The sequence below is a fragment of the Nyctibius grandis genome, chromosome 16, assembly GCF_013368605.1.
Source record: "Nyctibius grandis isolate bNycGra1 chromosome 16, bNycGra1.pri, whole genome shotgun sequence".
Classification (NCBI taxonomy): Eukaryota; Metazoa; Chordata; class Aves; order Nyctibiiformes; family Nyctibiidae; genus Nyctibius; species Nyctibius grandis.
Window position 1 is genome coordinate 4,715,756 of NC_090673.1, and position 25,090 is coordinate 4,740,845.

Here is a 25,090-nt window from a genome sequence, read left to right on the forward strand (position 1 = left end):
CTCCTTCTCAGAGCAGAAGTCTGCAATACTGAGGGGGAAAAGTTCACAGCGAGCACCGGTGGTGGTGAAGAGTCTTTTTTTATTTCCTTTCCGGCTGCTGTTCTAACGAACCTCATGGGGGGAAACCATGCCAGAGGAAGAGGCAAAATGAGGCTACTGAAGTCAAAGGAAGAAAATATAAGACTCTTTGACAGGACAGAAAATGAGGCACAATTAGGGAAGACTTATTGCCTGGAAAATGATAATGGACAGAAAATAACCATTTGTTTTTTTGACTAGTGACATCCACAAGGACCATGCACCAGGGGGTTAAATGCCAGCATTTCAGTTATGTTTTTACTTACTGCCAAAGGCTGAGCCTGCAGCTGCACCTGGAAAAAACAAGAAGAAGCCCGGTCACATTGGCTCTGATACCAGCAGAAGATCAAACAGATACACGACGTGGGACGGAGCAGCAGTTAATTAGAGGGGGGTCTTGCTCATAGACATATCAGTTTGCTGCAACATCTTAAAAGCTGCTTTCGTCAAACCACGGGTCTGTCTGAGGCCTTGGCATCTCAAGCTTTTCACCTGGGGGAGAAAAATCAGCTTGGTCCTTGCTGATGGGTTTTTCTGTTAACCATTTCCTTGACCTACTAAAGCCCAGCAGAGGATAAGCACATCTTCTGAGGTTCACTCTGCTAAGTACAAACTGCAGGGTCTGAAGCAGGTTGTTGCACCTCGGGCAGTTCTCTTTGAGCGAGAAGGGTTGAACACCCTTCCCACCACAGCACTTGCTCAACAGGACGCTGCAAAGCCACCGGCTTCAAGCCTGCCAGTCAAAGGCCATCCAAGGACCAGCTTCTGGCTTTTGGAGACTAATGGCCATGGTCCTCCTGACTGTAACAAGTGAACGAATCACGGAAAGTCTCAGCTTTGCGTGAACATAAAGCACAGGACCGGTGATGGAACAGGCAGGACCACCAAGAGGACAGGGCTTCAGAGAACTGCCTCTCTTGCAGAGAAAGAGGATGTCGATGAGGGGAGGAGGAAACAATAGAGAGTCAGGGTAGGGAGGGAGGAAGAAGACTGAGTGACAGATGGGAAGAGAGATGAATGGGAGAAGAGAGAGCAGAGGAGAAAGAGAAATAGGAAGAGACACAAGGAACGGAGGGGAGGGAAAGAGAGAGAACAGCGTGTCTGTGCCTGTCAACACCAGAAACTCTCCCAGGCTCCTTTGAAGCAATGCAGCCGCTTGGTGGGAGCTGACAAGCTCGTTCCCTTTCAAAGAACCTACTCATCTACCAGCCCTGGCACACACAAAACATTCCCATCACGGCCTTCGGAGCCTGAATTTCAGCTTTGATCATCTTAAAGCACATAAATCTTTCAAAATATTTGGGGGGAGGGAGGGAAAAGATTCTCTTTGGTAATGCTCAAAGCTGCTGCTTGAAAGGCTGGAGTGGCTACTGTGGCTCCGGGACATCTAAATGAGTCTGCTAATGTGAACTGGACAGAAACCCAGTAGAAACTGGCCCATCTGTGATGTTTCCTGCCCCAGTTCCCCTGCTCGAATGATGGTGGGTATGCATCCTTCATCTCATCTGCACGCCTTTGCTTCTGTCAGTGCCTTGTTCCAGCAGGCAATTGGATGAGACCAGAGCTGCGCAGAGGGACTGCAGCTCGCAGCGCTTGCCTGAAATGCCGACGTGCACAGAACGGGATCCAGAAAGCAACCTGCGCTCCCGCACCTGAGCAGTGCCGGCGCTGAGCCCATGGGCTACTTGAAAGCCAGTGCTCTGCTGTCGGCTAAATAATGTCTTCTGCAAGGGACAGTAATTTGCGTTGCCACAAAGCCATGGAGCTGTATCTTGGCCCAAGGTCATCCTTCCTATTCTCAGCCATCATTTGGACTCATCACTCATCTACCAGCAGCCAACAAATCACCTCTGCGTATACCCAGATCCTCTCTCAGTTCTCCGTGTAGCAGAACACAGGTAAACATCCACTTCCCTTTCGAAAGCTGAGCATCCTGCACTGATTCAAGATGGAGAAGGACAAGATGAGAATCTGCTCCCATCTCTGGGCGTTGTGCAGCCCAAGGTGGGAGTGCGGCCAGGGCTGGCTCACGCCAGACTACTTACATGCGTTGGGGGACCCGTTGGGGAGAGGCAGGTAGGATCCTGCTCGCCAAGACCTGGAGCGAAAGTTCTTCTTGCACTTGCCACAGTCCTGCCCCGTGGTGTTGTGCTCGCACTCGCACTGAAGGCTGCCCTCTTTGAAGGTGCACAGGTTAGCATGGAGGTTGCATTTACACCTGGAAGAGGAAGACAGGAGAAGAGCTGTCAGGTTTTACTGCAACTCCTCCTTGTCCCTGGTGTAGTGCTGTCCATGTGCATGAAAATGTAGAGGTGACGCTGGGCCAATTACCCCTTTCCTGTTCCTTCTGCAGGATTTTTTCACTCAACTCAACTGTTTTCCCCGGGTATCTAGTGCTGAGGTTACGATGTCCATGTCCTTGCCCAGGGTGGATCTGCAGGCTGTATTCCAAGATGAGAGATACTCTATTCCCACCATCTGACTGCAGTAGCACACATCATTTAATGGTAAGTCAACATCTCCAGCTGAGACTCCAGTAAGGTGTCACACACATTGTTTCAGAAACCTGAGTGATTAGCTCAGATGTAGGCATTTACTTAGAGGCAGAGAGGGCATCTCGAGCTTTCCATGGAGAAGCATAGCTAACACTGGTGGGACTCAGTCCCTCGACCCCTGCGCAACATGCTAAAGTCAAGAGCATTTTCTCCCATGGTGTGAAGTTCCACAACACAAACCCTTTTCCCTGCGTGCAGCCCAGCCCCAGCCTGCTGTGACCAAAATAACACAGAGAACAAGTCACCATCAGAATCTGCCTTTTAGTCCCTGCCTCATCAGAGAAGGCAACAACGAAAAACACTATTCAGCAATTTGCAAACATTAACAAACTTTTAATGAGCTGTAGTGCAGTATGCAGGGAATAATTATCTCTGCGCACAATAATTCCTGTTGCTCAGACTCTGGAGGTGACTTGCACAGAGGCTGAGCCCATAACTCACACGTGGCTCTAGTGACTCCCGGGCCCGAGCTGAGGCCATCAGAGAGAGACTTTGGGGACCAAACCCTCTCATTTCATTCCAGACAGTGGATCCCTAGCACAGCCCGCTGGTTTTTCACTGCTTCATGCAATAATTTACACTCTCAGAAGCAGAACCATTAGAAAACAGTAATGCTGTGCCCTGTGTGACTGTGTGGAGAAGTCTGACCGGGCAGAACTTTGTTTTACAGGGCTGATTGCACAAGAGATGCAGAGCTGAGGGGAACGAGCCACTTGCAGAGAACATAGAGGAAACATGGCCTGCTGCTTCTTGTGCTCTGTCTGTGCTGGGATAAACAACCTGGATTAGGCTGGGAGCCGTGAGCTGGGTCCCTCCTGGCTCCTGGTGCCACATGTGCCCACCAGCTCCTGGGGCCTCTCCCCCTCTCCCTTGGAGCCCCCAGAGATGCTCCCCAGCTCCTGCCTGACCCGCTGAGGCCCTTTGCTGGGCTCCTCCTCACGCATGGTTGGATGAGCTGACCTCATGTGTGATTTGGTTTTTTTCCTCCCCCTCCCCTCACTGTCCTTAATTCCAGCAAACCCCGCTCAGAGGCTAAGCGTAAGCTGGATGAACGGTCTCCCTCCCCGTCTTACAACCCTGCCCTGTCTCTGACCAAGCAGGGGAGGGAATATTGCAGTTTCGAAAAGGGAGGAAGGAAGAAAATGTGGTCCGTGGAGCAGAGGCAGACACACTCAGCATGCTCCACTTGAATCTGTGAGTTAGCGAGAGCTGGAGATGCCGCGTCAGGGCTGAAAGCACTAACAGCCTCTGAGCACCAGTGCTCTGGGAGCGAGCCGTGAATCCGAGCGTCTGGGGGAAGGAAGCAGCTTTGGCTGGTACCTACACGGGAAGGATGCTGTATTTCAGCCGCTCCGTGTCCCCTCTGTCTCTGGTGAGGAAGGATTTTGGCTGAGCCATCCCAGCCCTTTGGCAGAGGCGATGCCCAGCCCTGGGGTGCTGTGGAGCCTGATTCTGAATTATTCAGTGTCCACCCAGCACGGCCTCCTTCTCTCGCTTCAAAATGAGCAGACGGGAGCAAAGCAGGCAAGATAGTGGGTTAAAGCAGGTCAAAGTCTCACTGCTGCCGCTCTGGGCCCAGCCTGAATCACAGCAACAGCTTCTGGGAGCTGCAGCTCTCCTTCCTCCTACCGCAGGCCTCAGTGAGGGGACGGGAGCCAGCTCCAGGGCACAGCCTTAAAATCCAGACAAGGGGGAGTTTAAGAGCCCCATGGGAGGAGGTACAAGGAAGGCAGGGCCTGGCATCCCCCTTGTTTTCTCTGAACTCCGGGATGTGGTGGAGGGTAGCACTTGGCTCCTGTCCTTGACCCCGCTAGTCTCACAGTGGGGACATCAGCCCTGGGTGACCACCACCTCATCCCCTGCAGTGGCCTCAAGCACCCCTCTCCACCCGTAGCACATCACTGCTCCTGGCACCCTCCACCGAGGACCAAGCAGCCGTTTTGGGGTGCTTCTGCCAGCTCCAAGCTGTTGCCATGCAGGAGGGTGAAACCCGCTCGCTGTTAGTTTGGTTTCAGCTACAAACCCTCCGCCAAGCAGCGGGACCCAACCTTCCCGCTGCCAGGAGGCACGGATGAGTGCAGGAGGCAGTCGGACGTGCCTGCTTGTGCGCACATGCTGCTTGGGGCTGGGAGCCAAGCACCAGTTCCCCGGGCAGCCCCCAGCTGCCCCTGCAAAGGCACCCGCACGCTCCCCTGCCAGGGGGATGGGGACGGGGTGGGTGCTCATGGATGTCCCCCAGCCACCGCGTGTAGGGGTGATGGGACATTGCTCCTCCCAGAGAAAACCCTCACTTCCCAATCAGTGTAAACAAGGAAAATTAAATAAAGAGCAGAGGCAGCCGGTCACGTGCCTGTGCCCGGGTCACTTATATTTCTCGCTTCTCGGCCCTTTGCCACTGTGCAAAAGTTTTGTTATCCAAAGGATCAATTTTACAGGGGAATTGCTTTCTGAATTTGACCTTTGAGGATCATCAATCTAAGCAGAGAACTATAACCCCAGCAAGCTGACCCCGCAGCACAGCACTTTTCAGCCCAATCAATCAGGCTGCATTATTTAATAGGGAACAACTGAGCGCCTTCAGCCAGCCCTGATTGCCAGCCCCACTTTGGGGGAAGGTTTCTGCATCCGGGCCTCACTGCTGCTTGTACTTGGCAGCTCAGCTTTAACCCCTTCTTCAGGCTTCTCTGCCTCCTCCTCTGCACCTCCAGCCCAAGGACACGCGCTTGCCGATGGTCTGTGCAGAACGTCTTTCCTCAGCCAAGATCCAGCTGGTGGAGGCTGGAGTAAATGACATTAGCCCAGTCCCCTGGGTGGGAGCGGCTAGTCCTGCTTGCCTCTGCTCGTCTTCCCCGGGCGGCCAGCCATGGCAGGGAAGAGAGCATGAAGGGAAAGGTTAGGAGCTACTTAGCAACGAGGCTTAACTAGCAGCAGTGGGGCGGACACCTGCGCCGTGTCCTGCAGAAGGCAGCGATGGCCCCGCTCCAGTCCCGGGGCCGCTCCAGCAAAGTGCTGGTTGCAATATGGTCTCTTTGGCTCTGGAGGTGATCTGAAGAGCTGGGAGCATTTCTCCTCTCCAGCTCAGGGGTCAAGGCTAGGAGTGACGGTGCTGTTTCAGGGTGAGCATTCAGAGCCTGCGCAGGATGCAGCCGTGATGGGGCACAGCCCGGAGGAGAGCAGCCTCACTGCACACCCAGCAGGACCTACAGCACCCATAGGCACCCTCCATGGCCCGTGGACACCCAAGTCCTGTGCTGGGCTCTTAGTAGGTGCACCCAGCTGCGTTTTGCATTAAACAGAAACTAGCTCACACCGTTCCTCCGTAAAAGTGGCTGGAGCAATGATTGGCCCAACGCGTTACAGTTTGCACAATGGGGTATTTATGAGTTTATTTTAGTGCAGGTTGTTCAGCTGCTGCCTTCCTCAGAGTGGTGCAGTGTGGGCTGACGCTGCCAATGCCTCCACCAGGGAACATCACAGAGCTTGGAGCGCCAAGGAAAGTTTACAGGAAAGTGTCCTTTTTTTTTTCTTCTTTTCTTTTTCTTTTTTTTTTTTTACTGCCATAAAGAACAGTTTGCCTTCCCTGTATTTCTCCGAGTCAGCATCCTGGAGGTCACAGCAGCAAGCGGTTGGAGAGGCGTCCGGTGCCAAGCCCGTGTGAGAGGGAAGGAGCCGCCCGTGCACAGGCTTTGGAAGGGGGTGCAGGCGGGGGTGAGTGCCACAAACCTGCTGGAGCCACGCCGGGAGGGGGAGAAGAGCCCCTGTCCCTGAGCTGTCATTAATAATGACTTTTGAAATAATGTTAAAAAGCCACCCCAGATGTTTGCTTTTCTTCCAAGGATCCTTATGTGTTTTACAACCTCTTTTCTGTCCGTAACACCACTTTGCAGAGCAGGGAAGTAAGGCAGAGCAAGGCAGAGCATCTCTCCATCCCTCTCCCTCCCCGCGGGGCTGAGCCAGCCTTGGGGTGCTGGCACCCCCTGCTCAGGCCTGGCGCCGTGACCCTGCTGCTCTGCTGGGTAGGGCTGGAGGAACTTCTCACTGGGTGGAGGCCCAGAGAGTTGCTCTGTCCCCGTGTACCTCTCACTCAGCTCTCACCATGGCCCAATCCTGCCTTGCCCCAAGCTCCTTAAAAAAGAGCCTGGGTGAGGACACGGAGCAACACAAGTCCACTACAGTGGGCCACCACCTCCCCTCCAAGTCTCCTCCCAGTCTAGCCTGTGCTCTCATCCCCACCCCGCGCTCACCATGACGATGCTACTGCACAGCCTCATGGCCCCAGGGATGCTGTGGAGACCTGGTCCCCTCCTGCTGGCTCCTGGGCCACCGGGCTCCTGCTGTCCCCCACCATTGCCTTGGCAGTGGTGCCCCCTGCTCCCTTTCTGCTCGCCCGAGCTGGTGTTGGGGAGCGGCAGCGCAGCAGAGAGCTGCTAATGACTGCCAGCCAAAGGCAGGCTTGTGATCGCTTTCCCCTGAATTGTTTGCTCTCACTGTAATTGATGAGCCTTTAATGAGTCTCATGGGACGATGTGTTTGAAGGGAGCTCTTTCCTCTCCGTCCCCAAGGAAAATGATGTTTCAACTGATCTTGGCTCTCGGGGAAACATGAATAACTCTTCTCCATCTCTCTATTGTCATCCCCAGCCGTTGCTCGCAGCGTGCTCTAGCAGCTGCCCGGCCATGACTTACCCACTTTTTACCTGCTCCTTTGCAACTGTTTTGGCAGCTCAGCAAAAGCAGGGAGCAAATCTTTTGGGCAAAGCATAACGGGTGCTGAGCTTGGATTGTTTCTGGCCCATCTGTGCATGCGGAAGCAGGTAAAAATAGCTTCTAATGGCTGGGCCATGGAAGAAGCACCGTCCCTTTGTGGAGGGCCGTTATATCAGGATTCGCTTTGCTGGGAGATCGCTCCGGCAGAGGTTTGCTATTGCAAACTCATTCATCCCAGGAGCAGGGCTGGGAGCGTAACTGAGCCTGTGGTCCAGGGGAGGAAAAGCCATTTTAACTCACTATTTCTTTCTGCTCGAATGAGGGAGAGAGGCTTCTGGGTTTCATTGCTTTTTGCAGAGCCAAAAAAAATGAAAAAAAAAAACAAACCTGTTTTTTTTTTTTCAGACAGTTAGGTCAGAGGGATATGTTGTGAGTGGGGTTTTTTTCCCTGCAGGTTTTCACTTTTGGTTGTGTGGTAGGGATGGATGACTCCTGCCAAGGGCGAGAACCCTCCTCAGTGCCCTTTGAAATGATTTGAGGTTTGGGTTACGAAGAGGAGACAATTTAAAAGATGCCAGAGTGGAGAGCATGCTAGCTGGCTGTTCCCATTCGAGAGGCTATTTATTTTAAATAAGTTGACACTCACCAGCTGTCAAGATCCTGCTGACTGGTGGAACATTATTTACATTCAAAGCTGTCTTAAAAAGCAAACACTAAACCAAACTTCCCCATTAGGGGGTCAGGCAACAGAAGGGAGGAAGGGTGAAGAGGACATCACACCGATACGTGAACATAAATATTTGCAGAGTAATGTGTATAAATGCTCTTGGTCTTTCTCCTGGAATGCAATAATGCCTGCAATTGAGTTCATTGGCCAAATTGAATTTGGGCTCCTGTAGAAGTCTCTTTATATTAAGTGCTTTAACATACATCACCTTCTCAGTCTATCGATGAAATTCTATTATCCGTTCAGGGCCGGACGCGACTCCGCAACAAAATCGGAGGGGAAACAAAAACCTTCACGAACCGAAGCCAGGAGCAGGTAACAGGACCTTGGGCATCCGTCTCCGGCTATTGACAAAGTGTCACGAGTGTCTGGGGAAAGGAGGAGCTCTCTGGGTTCCTCACTAACTCCCTCCCTCCCGCTCAGCAAGTTTCCCCCCCATCTTGCTGCAGAGGGAGTAAAAAACTTTACGAGACTCAAAGAAAGCCGAGCAAACAGTTGCTGCGCATTAACTTAATTTAACTATATGACCAAGAGCAAGATTTTTGCTTGAACTCAAGCTAATTCCAGCCTGGAGGGATGCCAGGGAAATTCAGCCATCCAGCTCTCGGGGGCTGCCCAGCACGGGGGCGAGGATGGGCCAAGGAACACGGCGCACTGTTGGTGCAGGCTTGGCCGTCCTTGACACGAGGATGCTGTTACCTCCTGGGACCCAAAGTCTGCCTGCCAGGAGCTGCGGGGGAAGGAGCGGGGCCAGGCACAGGCGGTGCTCGCCCTGGTTGTCCTGGTCTTCCCAAAGCTGCTGAGCACGGGCAGAGGCTGGCTGCGGGCTGCAGGGGCATTGGGCTAGTTCTCTGGGGATGTTTGGGTGAGCCCAGGGCTGTTTTGGGGGAGATGCTCCAGCACTGGGGCTGGGCAAGCTCGGCTGGGGAAGCCCACACTCTCACAGATCATTTACCCCAGGTCCCTACCTGTCCCCCTTCTGCAAAGCAGCAGTGGTGCAGCCAGCAGGTCCCACCCTGCTCCTCAGGAAAAGGCACTCAACGGGGGCATCGGTCATTACACAAAATTTAAGAGCCTCAACAAGAGGCTCCATGGATTAAACCTTCTTCTTTCCTCCCTTCTACAGCTTTGTCAGAGAAGTCAAGATCGCAAACCTCTGTGGCTGGAGGCTCTCCAACAGCTTCATCAACAGAATCAGAAGAAGGAATGTCCAAGCAGGGCAAAGCAGCCTGGGGGCAGCCGGGACATGCTTTGTGCTGGCACCCCTGGTTTGAGCTGAGCTACAGCTGCAAGGGAAGCACACTGAGCTGCCGTCATCATGGATGGACAAACAGACAGACAGAGCAGGCACTGGGGCAGGGGAGGACGAAGGAGAGCAATCTTAATAATCAGCCTAAAATTGATTCACTTCTGCTCAATCTGATTTCTCCTAACTGGATCCACATGTCCTGGCCATGGCACATTAACTTCAATTACGGCTTATTAATGTCTCCGTGATGGAGCGTGCCCCGCTGAGCATTGCGGTGACTGACGTTACGAAGGGAAAAAAATTACTCCAAAGAGACACGGTGTGTAATGGAAAGAGAACCAGCGGCTTTCATCACACGGGCCGTCAGTCCCGGCAGCCAGGAAAAGCTCCTTCCCCCATTCCCAAGAAGATGACCGAGCTCATTGCTGCACCGAGGAGAAAACTAAGCGATGAATAGAGATCTGTGAGGAAAAGTCTTTCCGGTTCCCTTCTCCACCCTGCCTGGCACACACACAAGCACACAGGCCAAGGGCTTGCTGATGTCTATTCCTGTCTTGACTCCTCTGCATCTCCAGTTACTCCGCAGATCAATAGGGACAGGATGGAAGAAGGGAAAAACGATAAAAGAAAGATACCAAGAAGAAGAAAAAGAGTAAAAATAAACTGTCAGCCATGAATGGAGAAATGGATCTGGCTGAGGTTGTGGGAGGAGAAGGTGCAGACGAAGCAGGCAGAGGAGGCCCTGAAGCACCAGCCCATTGTGCCAACACCCAGGAAGGGAGCAGTGACCATCACGAGTCACCAGAACTTCTGGAGATCCTGTCAAACTCTTGACTGCCCCTGTCCATCTGGCCCACAGGAGAAGAGAAGGCAGCAAACTCCTTCCCCTTCTCCCCATGTCCTTTGCTCCACCTCTTTCTGCTTTTCCCAAAAGCTCTGGGATATCGCAGTGAGGGGTTTTCCTTGGTGGGAAGCAGAGGGGTGAAGGACGGGGCGTGCCTGGAAGGAGGCTCAGGAGCACATGGCCCAGGAGCATTAGAGAAACCTCTCCGAACCCACCAGCTAAGGCTGTGGCATGAGAAACCACCCAGGCTCATGGTCTGCTCTGAGGGCAAAGCGTTTTGCTCTTCCCTTGACTGTGAACATCAACTGGAAACGAGCTGCCATGTGTCGCACCGCCCTTGGGGGCACAGGCGATGCCACGCACCACTCCTCTGATGGCACACACTGCTCCTCTGATGGCACACACCACTGCTCTGATGGCACGCACCACAGCTGGGCTCTGCTCCTCCAACCTCCTGGTCTGTTCACATCTTTAAGTCACTGCTCCTCTGCTCTCCGGCTGGGATTTTCTGGCTGCTTTTTGCCTTTGAGCCTTCATTTCTTCATAATCACCTTCCCTCTCATTTTCATGACCCCTGTACTGACTCCCTAACGCCATCCCCCATTTTATCAAGGGACTTTACTCCTCTTTCTTGAACGTGGTCGTTCTCACACCCTGGAAGAGGCACGGTCCATCTCCAGCCCTGCCTGCCCTGCCTCCCCCCTTCCCCGCGCAGCACTCCTGTCAGGCTCACATTGATTTCTCCTCTCTTCTACTCAATAACCCACCTCTTGTTGAGCCATACACAAGATTTAATTTGGTTTTAGTCCCTGCACTGTAACTGGCTTTGCTTACAGCTGGAATTAGATTGCTTTCCAGCGAGAAAAACCTGCTTGCTGGGACTGGAATAATCACAGGAGCAGAGTTAATTCACATGAAGCTTCTCCACCTTATACACCACTTATCCACAGCTCCTCAGCCAGTCCTGTGCCCATCAGAGCTGGAAGGGTCAGCCCAGGACAGGCATTGACATGTTCTCTGCTTTGCTGGTTTGCCCCATCCTGACCCCAGGTATTTACTACCCCTGGCAATTCTTACGGGCAGGTGTAAAATGTCTCTCTGCACACGTACATACGGAAACAAACTGTACCAAACCCAGGCGCTTGCAGATGCGTGCGGAGGTGCTCTCCCACCCCTCTGCCGTGTGCCTGGGCTCCCCAGGGCTCCTTCCCGAGCAATCCCGATGGCGGGTGCCCGGACACGCTGCCAGCCGAGCCCAGAGCTGTGGCTGCTCATCCCAGCGAGGCGACCGTGCCAAGAGAGAGACCGAGCCCCTCTGCCTGCTGCTGCGGCCCTCACCGCTGCCTCCTGCCTCCCCCGCGGGAGCAAAGGGCTCTTCCAGCCCTCCCTGCATCTTCCTTCCCCTTGGAGCCCGTTCAAAGCCAGCCTCGGGAGCACCTGCAAACCATTTTTGCTTGCAAGTCTCAGAAGCAAACGGTTTGGAACCGATACAAATGGCTCCTCTGTCGCTGTGGTGATTCTTGTTAGCGATGGGGGGGGTGATGGGGAGATTGTTCCCCTCTCGCCTGTAAGTCTCGCACAAGCTGGATGGGAAATCAGCCATCTCGGCATTTTTCCACCTTACTTTGCTTTTTCGGTTGATGTCATAACATAACATATGGCATCGTACATAGAAATGAAAAACAAAACCCAGGAGAAACAAACCCCCTCCTGCCTTCCCCTGCCCCAGAGCTGCCGGGGGGGTTACCCTCACCCCAAACTTGGTCTGCCAGAGCCGGGGCTGCTCTGGGGGTGCAGGACTGACTCAGGACAGCCCGTCCTGCTTGTACTGGCAGTGAGCAGGAGTTTAGTGGGGCAAGCCTCATTCCTCACCCCCCAGACCCACTAGCGTCACCCCTGAGATTTTTGGGCAGAGCCTGGTTGTGTTTTCACTGGGGACAGGGTGTCTGAGAGGGAACTCAGACCCCGGCCGTCCATCCAAGCCGTGTCCCAGCTCCCCCTGCACCGGCTCCGGGAGGACACAGCCCTTCTCTCAGACACAGCCTTGGAGGTGCCCCAGCTGTCCCCTGCAAGGACACATCTGTTTTATCACCGATGCTGCCCTGCCTCGGGAGGAAGGGTATTAGAGGGAGAAACACTGATAATCTCATCGGTCGACAGAAATGCTGATGGCTTAGTTTTCTAGCAGTAACCCTCTTCTCATCCCTCCGAGAAGAGACGCCCAAAGAAATACAGCAGCCGTTACCTGCCGGTGACTTCAATGTTGGAAACAGCATAGAAGTACTTGTATAAGTTCTCCCTCTGCACGTAGGTGCCCCCCAGGGCTGGTCTCAGCAGCCTCAGCCGCAGGTCGGTCACGGTGAAGAAGTCCTTGAGCCCTTTGGCGCTCTCCAGCCGGGTGTACAAGTTGTCTGTGTTCTTGAGGTCAGGGCCAGCAAAGATGGCAAAGCGGTCCCTCACCTCGAACCGGACGGTCTTCTCTTTTTTGGAGCCCGCCCAGCGGGAATACTCCTCCGTGCAGAGGACCCTGTTGGCACTGGTGGTGGAGAGGTCCCGGACCCTCCGTGCTGGCATGCTGAAGGCCTCCATGCAGTCATCTGCGTAATATTGGTATGGGTGCCAAGTCCTCCCGTTGTCCAGTGACTTCTCCAGCATCATGATGGTGGGTCGGCCGTACTCGAAGGTTATCACGATGTCGTCCGTCAGCTCAATGCTTTTGTTCCAGGACAGCGTGATGTTGGCCAGCAGCGGCTCCGGGTACCGGCGCCACGTCACGCTCTGCCAGTACGTGGCCAGCCCTTCGTCCTCGCTGTCGAACATGAGTTTCGGCGGGTGGGCCAGGTCCGGGTTGGAGGCATCGCACTCGTCGCTGCACAGATACGGGTTCTCCTGGAACAACAACAACAGTCACGAGAGAACAAGGCAACACCTGGGCATCGCGCGGGCATGGCAGGCACGTGGCCGAGCTCGCACCATTACTGGGCCCTGGTTTTAGCTGCTTGTGTCAAACATTAACTGCTGGGCTGAACTGGAATGTGCTGGGAGGCTGGCTCTGGCTGATGCTGTTTCTGAGCATGAATTTAAGACAGAAAGATGTGGCTTTGCCTTTGCTATAAGAACGGCTGAGCTGTTTCCTTTGAAAGGCCTTTTGGGAAAGGGCCTTCCAGTTTGGCACGGGGGCAATTTTCATAGAAAGCGCTTTCCCTGAGATGGTCTCTGAGAAACTTCACTTAAGCTTGGCTGAGTTACAAGCCTACGGAAAGCTGTGTTCACCCCTGCTCCCTTGCAAGAACCGAATGGCTAAAATCCCCAAAGCACACCCATGCCTCTCATGGCTCCTGATGCCAAACAGGCTGGGGACGCACCGTCCCCCAGCCCCTCTGAGCACGGCTAAAGGAGGGAAACCCAATTTTCCCAGCTCCGAGCTGGGCAGTAGCAGAGAGAACAGAGATTTGTGTTCCTGGTGTCTCCACTGTCCCCAGGACAGCACCCTGGCCTTGGGGACATGCAGACTGGGTACACTCGGGGTGTACCCGCTCAGCCCAATTGCTCAGGCCATTGCTGGTGACTCCTCAGTTCAACCTACCCAGTAACCAGAGGCTGAGCTGCCAGGGGAGCGGGATGGGAACAGGGCAGGCGGCTCTGTGCCCACCCGGCAGCGCCCAGAAGGGACCTGGGACTTCCACAGCCTAAACACCGTCCCCAGCCACTTGTTGCTTGTCCAGGTGCCCTTAGCCCATGGCAAATAGAAGGGAACATCAGTTAACATCTGTCTTTGCAGAAACTGAGTTACACAGCTGTGGCTGGCAGCCCTGCTGCCTGCAGGGACAGGCGCTTCCCAAGCCGTGCTGCCTTCCCCAGCTGCAGGCAGGAGCTGCAATGGTCCTCGCCTGCCTGCAGGGACCACGATGGGAAGGATGGCTCATCCCATCCAGGCAACAACATCCGCTGCTACATCACTTGTTGCCTGCAGGCCTGGGCAATGGGAGAAAAGCTCCAGCCATCCCATTTTGCCCACAAGTGACAGCACACAGCCAAGCTTGTGTGGTTTGCAGGAACACGCACGCATCCACGTGTGCTGAACTGAACTAAGGATGAAGCGTCAAGGTCACACACCAAATGTTGAAGTTTCAGAGGCAGGCATCAGGGATAGCTGTGCCAATGGGTTTATTGCTCATCATGTGTCAAAGCCCATCATTACTTGCCCTGCAGCCCCTGCCTCCAGGAGCGTGTGGGTCAGATCTGCCTTGGGGATGATGTGGGGCTGTGTTATGGCGGCTACCATCTGCAAAAAAAGCTCTGCAACACACTGCAAGTCTTTTTTGTATATGAAGTATCTCTGCCGTCGCTTTACCTCCCTGCCAGTACTCAAAATCCAGAGGACTGGGGAAGGAGAGGGGTGGGTACAACAGCAGGCTCAGCTGCGGTGGGACCCTCATCAGGGAGGCAGAGTCACCTGGCAGAGGAGGAGGTGATAAAGCAGCTGGAGCTGCTCAGAGCTGATGGCTGGAGGCGAGGAGCCTGCTGGGGTGTGAGGTCTGGCCCTCCAGAGCACAGCGGCTTCACAAGGTAAGTCCGAGCCGGGTTTTGTGGTCTCGTTTGCGAATGCTTTGTGTGTGGTCGGGAGCCCGTGGGAAGGGGCTGGGTGTAGGGAGCAGTGTGCTCCTGCCCGGCCCCGGGGACTGCCTGCAGCACCAGGGCTGTGCTGGGGTGCAGGGGGCTGATGCTGGTACCTGGGGGCTCTAACGAAAGAGGTGCAGGGCTGGGGTCTGTGCAGGCTGGTTGTGTCCCAGGGCTGGGAGAGCCCTGCTGCAAGCATGGGAAAAGGCTGCTTCTGTGTCCGTGGCACTGGGGATGGATCCTGCACTGTGGGTTTGCTTTGACTTGGGAATCTGTTGGAAGTCCAAGTGCTTGTGACCTGCTTTTAGGGTGCCTCATGTGCAAAGCAGAGGAGGGGAATCTGGCTTGCAAAATGGGTGCTGTTGGGTGCAAAGTGGGGCTGTGCTTTGAATGTGGAAACTGCTGTGTAACGTGAGGTGCTTCTGAAATCTGGGCTTTGCCACGTCCAGTTGGGCAACCAAAAGCCCTGGGAACTACTTAGAGCTTCTCCACTCTGTGTCTGTAAAACGGGCCTTCGGTGCCTCCCCGCAACTCGGAGACACGCGCTGAATGTGAGCAACTGTTGGCACAGCGAGGGGAGGCCACAGCGCCGAGAAGCCTAGAAAAGCTCGGGAGGACATAAATAATTCTGCCTTCTTAGCAGCGTGTGAGTAGCGCACTGTAAATAAGGCAGAAGGCTGCTCCGCCAGCAGCGGGGATAGAACAAAATAGCGAGCAGCTGATCTGTACGTGAGCACGGGGCTCCTTTGCAGGGGATGCAGCAGCGGCCTTGGGGAGAAAAGGGGACTCCTGTAAATAAAACATGCCTTGTCGTGTGTGTGTGTGTGCACGAGGCTGCCAGGGAAAGCAGCAGAAGCAAGTTGATAAAACAGGGCAAAACTCATACTGTTTTCAACATTGTCTTGCTCTCAGACATGCACCTGCCCCACGGCAAAGCCACGAGTGTTGTGCTGGGATTTGCTCCTCCTGTTATAGCCTTAACTTCAGCGACGTGTGGCTTTTGCCATCTCCATGTGTGCTGGGAGGAAGGGCTGCAGCCAGAGCTGCTGAGCTCTGGTGTGGTGCCCATCCCCAGAGCGGGGAGGCTACTAAAGGGTGCTTCTGTGGATGTTTTGAAAGCAAAGGGCTATAGTTTTACTATTTTTCACTTGCTTGCAGCTGTGCCAGCTGAGCAAGGGAAATCAAGGGAGTGCTCATGCTTGCTCAGGTGGGTCAGGTTGAGGGGTGAGGGCATCTGCCCAGGAGCTCCCTGCTCCTCTCCCAAAGAGGGAGAGATGCCCTGAGCAAGGGGAGATGCCAGCTGGGGTGTGGTGGGGCTCTGAGCCGTGCTGGGGGGTCCTCTCCTGATGCAACATGCTGTTCTGGAGCAGAGTTTAAAAAAAACCCTAAGATATTGACATATTTAATATGCTCTCCTGACTCCTCACGTTCAGAGGAATTGTTTACCTCTGCTAATGAGACACAGCTTCCTGCCGGGGGATGTGGCTGCCTCTCAGCGCAGCTTTACAGTGGTGGCTGATGGAAAAGGAAGAAAAATCACCATCAGCTGAAGCGCTGGGGGCTCTGAGTATGTTTCCTGAGCTGAGGCAACATATTGTGTTGCAGTATGGTCCTACTGCCAATGTGGTCATACAGATGGCTTAATAGGACGGTCCCGAAAAGACCATCCTGGAGGTCCGTTTTCATCTCTTGTCTGAAGGAGGGTGCAGCAGTGCGGCATCTCGGTGGGCTCAGGTAGGGAATTGGCTCGAGGCAGCAGCATGAAACTCCCCGATAAACCCGCCTTGCTGCTCAGAGCAGTTTTGTGTGAGCAGGAGTCTGCGTGCACAGAGCCATCCTGGCAAGAGCCCTCTCACTGTGTGCCTTCCTTTCCTTGTGTGCGGCAGCCGCTGGGGCTGCCAAAGCCCTTGAGCTGGTGTAAGATGAATCTCCACTGAGTATTTGCTGCTAGAGCTGCCCCCAGCATGGCCACACTGGCCAGCTTCACCTTCAGGGCTAGGGATGATGCTCCTATCAAGCTTTTCTTTGGAGGCTTCCTTAAGCAGTGGCCAAACTACACAAGGGAAGGACTCTGTGACCAAACTGCAGTAAGAAAACATGACCCAGACCAGTAAAGGGTGGCCAGGGTGGGAGGTGGGACAGGTTTCCCAGGAGCAGTGAGGGAAGTAACTGAGTCTGGCAAGTGTGATCCCCCTCCCAATGACCATCTGGAGGGACAGGGCTGGCCAGGCGTGTCCCTGGCGGGTCAAGAGCAGGGAGAAGCGTAGCCAAAACCCTGCATGTCTCTCGTACGCCTATCCCGGAGATCAGGGAACAGAGGTGCACAGTCCCCGATGCTCCTGTACATCCTCACTGTAAGCGTGCTCAGCTCAGCAGGCAGCAAGCCCAACGATGTGTTTAACCACCCCGATGCTCCAGAGCAGCACATGGCTCAAGAGCTGCGTGGTTGTAACAGGGCAAATGTGAAAATAACCTCTAAGTGACAGTGCTGAAAGGTGGCGGAGACCCTCAAAAGCCACCGAGTGAGTCAGATCACTACGGCTTCCTCTGCTAAAATGAAGTGTTCCTTTTTGGGGTTAGGTTTATTGAATTGTCCTTCCTCCATGGGATGCTCAATGCATTTTCTGCTGGTGGGGTGGTTTGAAGTGAGCCTGGGAGGGCAGGGGGGAGCGGAAACAGATGGCCATGCTTTGGCTGCTCCGTTGGTCCTGGTAAGATCAGTTATAGCACTGTTGAAACAATTCCAGGTATTATTTTTGAATCTGGTTTCGTCCTCCAAAGAATCTGTCCAAAGTCTCAAGATATTTACGTCCTCAATCTAAAAGTCAGAATGCATTAGCCAGGCAAACTTGGTCTCGGCGAGCTTAAAATAAACCAGTTCACTTTGAGTCTCACGCTATCAAATCAGTCGTGAGTGTCCTCACGGTGCAGGTTTCCAGCTCTCCAGCATGCTCTTCTGGTTGCTCATTTCTTGAGGGTGCACCAAAGGGCACCACAGCCTTGCTTGGCCCCAGCTCAGCCCAAAGGGGCAAAGCCCCTGGGGACAAATTGCAAAAGCCTTGTTGAGGACAAGTTGTCCCAACAAATGGCATCACAGCAAGATTGTGCCTTCATGGGGCAAACGCCTGGGAACGTGTCCCAGTCCTGGCGACTGCAGACCCAGCCCTTGGGATTTGCCTCCTCTCGGTGCCGGGCTGGGGTCAGTGCTGGGCAGAAATGCTGCAAAAGGGACTTTCTGAAGGTGACAGGGGTGACTTGCTTCTTGAGAAGGATTTCTTAAGAAACAAGATATCGCTCTGATAAGGCACAATGACAGGAATCCAGGATGCTGCAGCGAAGCTGCTCCCCACCTTGCTGGGGAGGGAGGGAATGGGAGAAACCAGCCCCAGTAAAAGGCCCTGGTTTTACAAAGTCCAGCTGGTTTCTAGGGCTCTTCATAAGCGCACAAAGTTGTTTTGTTTTTTTTTCCTAGCAGATAATGCCATTTATGCTCATAGTGTAAAATAATATATTTTTGTAGGTGAAGTTACTTGATTAATCATTAAGCTGTTGAATATTTTAAACAAACTAGACATCTGTTGTGAATGGTGAAAGCTGCACAGAAATAAAACTGCAGCTTTTAGGAGATCTCCATGCCAAAGGGAAGCTGGAAAGCAATTGCAATCACTAGCTACACAATGAAGAAAAACAATAATAATAATATTAAAGGGAAAAAAAACACCCAAGATTTGAACAAGGAAAAATAAGTAGAAGATGTGAAAGTTTGTATTGCTCGGCCAAGGATGCTCATCACAGCTCTCCTAACCCAGTGTGATTTGTTTAATGGTGTCTTGGCCCAGGGAACCCCCCCCGAGTTGTTTGCTTTCAGGGGTCTCTTCTGCTTGATGAAATTGTGTTGTTTAAGCCAAGGCCTCTGCCAAAACCTAGGTCACCCTGGGATCAACTTGGTTTTAGTTACAATCAGTCTTCTAATAGGAGTAATGGCAAGGTCTCATCAACTTGGACTAGTTTCAGAAATCCAAACTTTGTATTTTTTTTGTTGGAGGGGAATCTTTGGCTTTTTTATATGAAGATTTTTATCAAACGGGGAAAAAAGTTAAATGCTTTTCTTTGGCACAAAGATCTGTGCTGTTGGGTGGGTTTCTCTTGGGTCCTTCCTTCTGTAGAGCCCAAGAACTGGCTCTCAAACCAAACCAGAGAGCTCTCAGACCTTGTGTGTCTCCAGGCTCTCCTGCTAGTGCTGACGATGGTTGGGAATGGGGGCTGTTTGGTTGCCCCTTCCACAGCCTAAAGGGCCTGAAGAGCCAGGTCTGGCTCCCTTGACACAAGGAGGAGCTTCCTGCAGACTCTGAAATGAGAGATCTGCTTAACAGCCAGGCTCCTGGAGCAGACAGGAGAAGGTCTGGTGCCCACCCAAGGCTGTTCCCCTTGGTCCTCACGGGCCATTAGCAGCAGCTGGTACCCACCACTGCTGGTGGAGGGGCCGTGGGTGAAGAGGGTTTGTGTGGTGCTACCACCCTCATCTGTAGGTATTCATCCAGTCTTGCTGAGTGGCACAAGTAATTCAGGAGAAAAACATCCCTGTGTGGAAGCAGCATTTTGCTGGCCTGAGAGCTGGGTGGTTGCTGGAGCGATTTCAGTGGGGCAGGCGACGGCACAGAAACCTCCTTCCCTCCTTCTCAGGAGCACTTATGGCTGAGCAAACCTCGGTCTGAACCTCCACCTCCACCCAGGAGGGGACAATCCCCTCCTTAGCACCCACCTCATCCATCTGTGATGCTGAAGGAGCTCCTGGGTGCATCCCAAGGCTCTTCTGCTTCTCACAGGGCACCTACGACCCTGCCTTTCATTTTGTGCTTAAAGGTTAGCTCATGAGGTTCGCAAAGTCCCTGCGTTGCCTTGCACAGCAACAAAGTCCTTAAGTTCGTATCAAATTCCCTCCAGATCCTGCAAAACAACCGCATCGGCAAAATCCTTGTGTGCACCTGATCCCTCCTGCCCTGCTACCGTCCCCGCCGTGGACCTGTGCCACCGCAGGTGTCCTGTGGCCTCCACTTCCCTGAACAACCCGTCTGTCATGGGGTATTTTCACTCTTGCTGCTTCTGACCTGAGGGGTCAACTGCTCTGTCTGGATTTATGAAAAGATAAGGTGATTTTATGATCAAAAATAACATTTGTGGGTAATTAAATCTCGAGCTTCAAGGCATAAACCATAACCTGCCAGTGGCTAGGATGGGACTCCCAGAGAACTGGAAATACTCTCTGACAATTAATTTTCACTCTATTCATGGGCTGGGAGGGATCAGAGGGGTGAAAGAACTGTAATTAATTTACAGCGATTATTTCCAACAGCTGGCAAGTGGCATAACTCACCGGCAGAGATGGCTGGGAGCACTGAGATAATTGAGGAGAAATACAAGCCCCTCTGGAGCCAAACAGCCCCGCGCCAGCCCTTCCCTGTGAGCCCGGGTGAAGGTCTGTGCCCCCCTTGCTCGATGCTGCAGGGACGTGGGGGGATGCAGGCGCCCTGGGACCGCTCCTCTTGCATGAATTACCCCGGTGCCCAAGCGGGCTTTCCCCGCAGCATGGCTGTGGCTCAAACCCGGCAAATGTTTTGGGAACAGCTCTGCCTGCGCTGTTTTGGGGTGCCTGTGGGGTTGGGAGGGGTCCCTGACAGGGCCAGCGCCGCCACGTTGCCTGCCGAGATGCTGGGGGTGCTCCGAATGCAAAATGTGCCTTTTCAAAATGCAATCTTAAGAGCTTTCTTCAAGGTGATGCGTTTTCTGCTATTCTTTTTTTTTTTCCTAAACCCCACTTTGGTCAAGCTCTCTGTATTTTAGATATATATTTTAGAAGGTCTCTCACATGGTAGAAGATACAGTTTTCCCAGGGGCCGCCTCTGCGGCTGCTGCCTGAGAGCCGCTCGAGAACGCTCCCAGCAAACCCCTCGTCCGCACATCCCGCTGGCATCGCTCCCTTCCTCCTGCTAACCCTCCAAGGGGATGTTTTTAAATGACTCGTACGTGTAGGCAGGTTCTGGCAAGGCATCCGTGGTTTGGTGAGGGGTTATTTCACAGCATCACCTCCGCAGGGCAAGGGCAGCTTGGGCTGGGAGCCGGCAGGGTCCAGGGGAGGGAGCCTTGTGGGGACAGGGATGGGAAGCTCAGGGTGGGCTGGTGGGATGGTTTGCTTGCTCATGTGCCCTTCCCTCGCCGCCTGCCTCCCCCCAGCCATCTGCAAGGGGCTCTTATTAGGGCAGAGATGGCAAAGGGGGAGAAAACTGTCCTCGCTAACAAGCTGTTTGCTGTTTATGAGCAGGTAAAGGCAGAGCTGGAATGAATTATTAATAGGGTGGAAATGGGGTCCCTCCACAGATCTGCTGCTAATTCTGGCTCAGTGGAATGTCACTCCCTCCGTCTCCCCCCCGGCTGTGGTTTGGGGGATTGATTGCTCCTCCGCTTCCTTCCCCTTCCTCCCGGATCGGAGGTTGTCCGAGCGCAAGGTCACCCCTTGGCACGGGCGTTAGGACACGCTTTGCCTGAGTGCGGGATTCGGGAGAGCGTGAGTCAGCAGAAACGGGCACCGCCGCCTTCACGGCACCGCTCTCGGCAAGCGTGCGCCGGGACGCGCTCAGCGAGACATTTTGCTTTGCTTTTTGCCTCTCCCTTTTGGCCTGAAGCAGATACTCATTCACCGAACAGCACGCTGCTCGTTCAAGGCTCTCGGGCTCCCTTGGGCCCGTCTCTCCGCCAGCGAAGAGATGCAACCCCTTCCCGCGGCTGCTCTTCCCCTTCCCCCTCCAGCCTGCTTCTGAATTCGAGAAGCATCGCGTTCGCGTTTCATCCTAGCTCAGCCCTTCTGTGCCCTTCTCTCCGCCGGCCGTGGGGAAACATCACAGTGCCAGACAGGGTCGTGTGGTGGCCGTGCAATGTCCTATCTCCAGGTGGGGAAACTGAGGCAGGGAGGGATTTCAGGAGCAGGTTTGGGCTTCACCGGGAGTGTTGGGGGCTCCACCTTTCTGAAGTTCAAGCTCCCCCAGGCACCTGCAGCTGGGCAAAGTAGTGGCTCCTTCACCCAATCTTGATGTGAGGGTTGAGGCAAACCATGAGGGTCAAGGAAATCTCTGCTCTCACCCCATGCTGTCTCTGAAATGCTCCCCACAGTCTGCTTAGTACCTCCATGAAAAGGGTCTGAACTGATCTTTGCGCCATAGATGGCACAACCTCTGCAGGAGGCTGCCATCCAGGCAGGAGGCATCATCTCTGCCAAGGGAGGATCTGGAGGGACATATTGCTCGTCACGCACAAGGACCGACCCAAGTCACCTGTCCGCCCTCGCAACGCAGCCGGCACCGCTCGTGCACAGACACAAATCCCTTCACGCCCACTCTGGCTAAGCCAGAAACAGTCAGAAAATCTGGTGACACAATTAATTTTAACCTCCAGACTGAAATCAGCCCAGTTCACAGGTGACCTCTCCAAGAAGGGCCCCGAGCACCCTGTTTGCAGAGTGACCTCGGGGCAGCACTTCCATTTCCAAAGCCCTGGGATGGCCGGGCAGCAGCTTGGCTTCTGCTGCCGGATCCGCTGCCCAGCACCTTGTCCTGAAAAACGCATGTGCAGCTCATCTGTGGGTGACGCAGGGGTTAACACCACCCAGAAAATTCCACTCCTAAGCAGATAATCTCGTCTGTGCTGGGCACATGCATCGCCCACAGCCCGGCCTCCTATGCAATAATTTTTGAGCAGCTCTTTCTTTGTGAACCGCTAATCCCCCGGTGAGCCGTACTAACCCCGTCCCTCCTGCCGCCCTGGGCTCACCTCCGCACCCACCTCTGCGCCGGGGCTGCGCCCCTGCAACCCCTTTGGCAGGTTTGTGGATTACAGGCTGACCTAGAGCCCGAGATCAGAAGCTGATGAACCAGACACCTCTCAGCCAGCAGCCGTGGGCACACGTTCAAAGACGCAGCCGTTTAATCCCATTGACTGCTTTTTAGCTCGTCTCCAAACCCGGACTTTCTGTACCCAAGAATTGCAAGCTTTGCTCTTCCCAGGGCACTTCCATGAAGCTTGTCTACAAATTAATCTGCTTGGATCCTGCCCCATCCCTTCTCTGCCAGATTATTAAGCCCTTGCATCTTGCTCCAGAAACGTACCCGTGTCCGCAGCCCCTACCAGCAGAAGCACAACAGCAGCAACCTGTGTGCTGGGCTCCGAGTACATTATTGATTCAGGACTAAGAAAATGCTTAGGAAGTAGGAAAAGTGTCCTGCTCTCTAAAAGCTTGTGTGCCTTGTAAGCTCGATACATGCAGCCTTTGCAGAGAGGCTCACTATGCCGCTATTAATAATTCATCCTGTAAGAGAGGCCCTGATAGTTTGAATGGGGGAGGGCAGGATGTGGAAGCTGGGGGTGGGAAAGGGGAGGGAGTGGAGGCTCTGCTGTGGTCCTCAAAGGGAGGTGCAGATCTTCCCCAAAGGCTTTGCGGGGGGAGCATGGTTGGGTGGTGGACGTGCACCCTCTGTGGGTCCAGGTGATCCTGCCTGGAAGATGAGGGGACTTGTGGGGACCTCATGAGACACATCTGAGGCTGCAGGCAGGGTTAGGGTGCTGCATGGGAGGGGATGGCATGTCTGCCTGGGGTGAAGGCTGGAAGTCCAAACTGCTGTTTGCCCGTGGGTCTCAGCCAGGGCTTTGCAGGCATCGGCTACTCCCCATAGACATCTCCTGGATGCTCAGCAAGCATCCAGACATGAAAAGGCCACTTTGGTGTTTTCCAGCACAGGAACCAGCGTACTGCATTGAACTGCGCAAGTAATACCCGGCGAATATTCAGGACTGCAGGGCTGGGTGTCTGGGAGATGGACACCTTCAAGAGGGCGTCAGCAGTGCTGCTCACACCGTCTTGGTGGAGAACTCCCGCTAAGCAGGTCAGCAACAGCCCACGTGCATAACAGCTCTGGCAAGTCAGAAATTCGGGCTCTGCTGGCCAAGCATTGCCGAGCTGCTGTTGCTCACGCTTGATGGAGCTCACCATCTAGGTCAGAGGAGGAATTCATTAACCTCAGGACCCCCTGGCCGTCACTGTTCCTGTAAGCTCCGTACCCCGTCGAGCAGGGACAGTGTGCGATGGGCATGGGGCGACCGCTGGCTCCTCACCACCCTGTCCCCCTCGCTGGTGGGATGCGGGGGCCTGGCTGCTCTGGCGAGTGGGGCTGAGCTCAGCAGAAAATGGTGAAGCCGCAGGTGCTGGGGCCCGCGGCCCTGGTGGGGATAGAAGCAGTCGCTCGGCTGCATTGTGGCCCCTCTGCGCCTTTAGGTTGAGGAAACGAGGCTGCTGTGAAGGAAGGGGCTGTGCTGCTTGCGCCATGGACGGGGGTTTTGGCACTGCTTGGGCCTGTTTCCACTTTGGTTTCTCCAAAACCACAGGGTGAACCAGGTTTGGGTCGTTTTGCAGCAGTGATTTTCAGAGGGATCAGTGAACTGGCCCGCAGCTTGTAGTGCTGCCACGAGGTGACCAGTGGCGATGTGGCTGTCACTTGTGTGGGACAATGGGCAGGGTCATGGGGCTGGGTCAGCCTAAGCCCCACGCCTCAAAATCCTGACAGTAAAAAGGTTGTTTGGGGTCTGAAACTGTAATCGGGCTCAACGAAGGTCAAAACTGGACTTGCACTTAGGGAAACCAGAGTGTGGTAGGAGAGCACTCCTTCCCACCCAGGCAGTGCTGTCTGCAGGGAGAATTCCTTTTAAAGTTTCATGGGAGATCGTGTCTATGCTATGGAATACAATACAGATTTAAAAAAAAATAAATAGGAGGGACTTCCCTGAATCCCTTCAGCTTCAAAAGTCTTTTATGGAAAACTCATATGTGGAGCTGGTGTGTGAGTGAGTGCAGGAGCTGCTCTCCTGGCTCTGGCCACACTCCCCAGCAAGTCTTTGGAGTCAGTTCTCTTCAGCTTTTCCCATCTGGACACTGTTCCCTTTGAAAAGCAAAGCTTTTCTTAAAAGCAGTTTATTCTTCCCCATTTTTTTCCAAGATGGGGGTAAACTTTCTGCTCACTGTACCAATTAAATCTACTTGACAGCTTGATTTTTATTGCTGTGTCTTTTCCATCAGCAAGTCGAAATGATCCTTGTTAGGGGAGCAGCATCCTACTTTACAACAAGATGAATCCCGAACTGGGCATTTATGAAATTGCTACAAACTGTGAGGGGAAACCCTGTTTGCTCAGCACTCTCTAATTTAAAGCTGAATGGTATTCTTTCTTTTTCTGTAAAGCCTCTGCTTTTATAACACCGAGATCCTGCCGC

At 53.8% G+C, this 25,090-nt stretch overlaps 1 protein-coding gene across 1 annotated transcript in view; it reads right to left on the reverse strand.

Moving 5' to 3' along the window:
• The window catches only part of NTNG2 (netrin G2), a 46,307-nt gene that overhangs the window by 12,894 nt on the left and 8,323 nt on the right, over positions 1-25,090 (reverse strand). The window contains exons 3-5 of the mRNA XM_068413885.1: positions 12,405-13,048; positions 2,124-2,296; positions 345-371 (exon numbers count right to left, since the gene is read on the reverse strand). Coding sequence (XP_068269986.1) covers positions 345-371; positions 2,124-2,296; positions 12,405-13,048 — 844 coding nt within the window. The remainder of the gene's footprint in view (positions 1-344; positions 372-2,123; positions 2,297-12,404; positions 13,049-25,090) is intronic.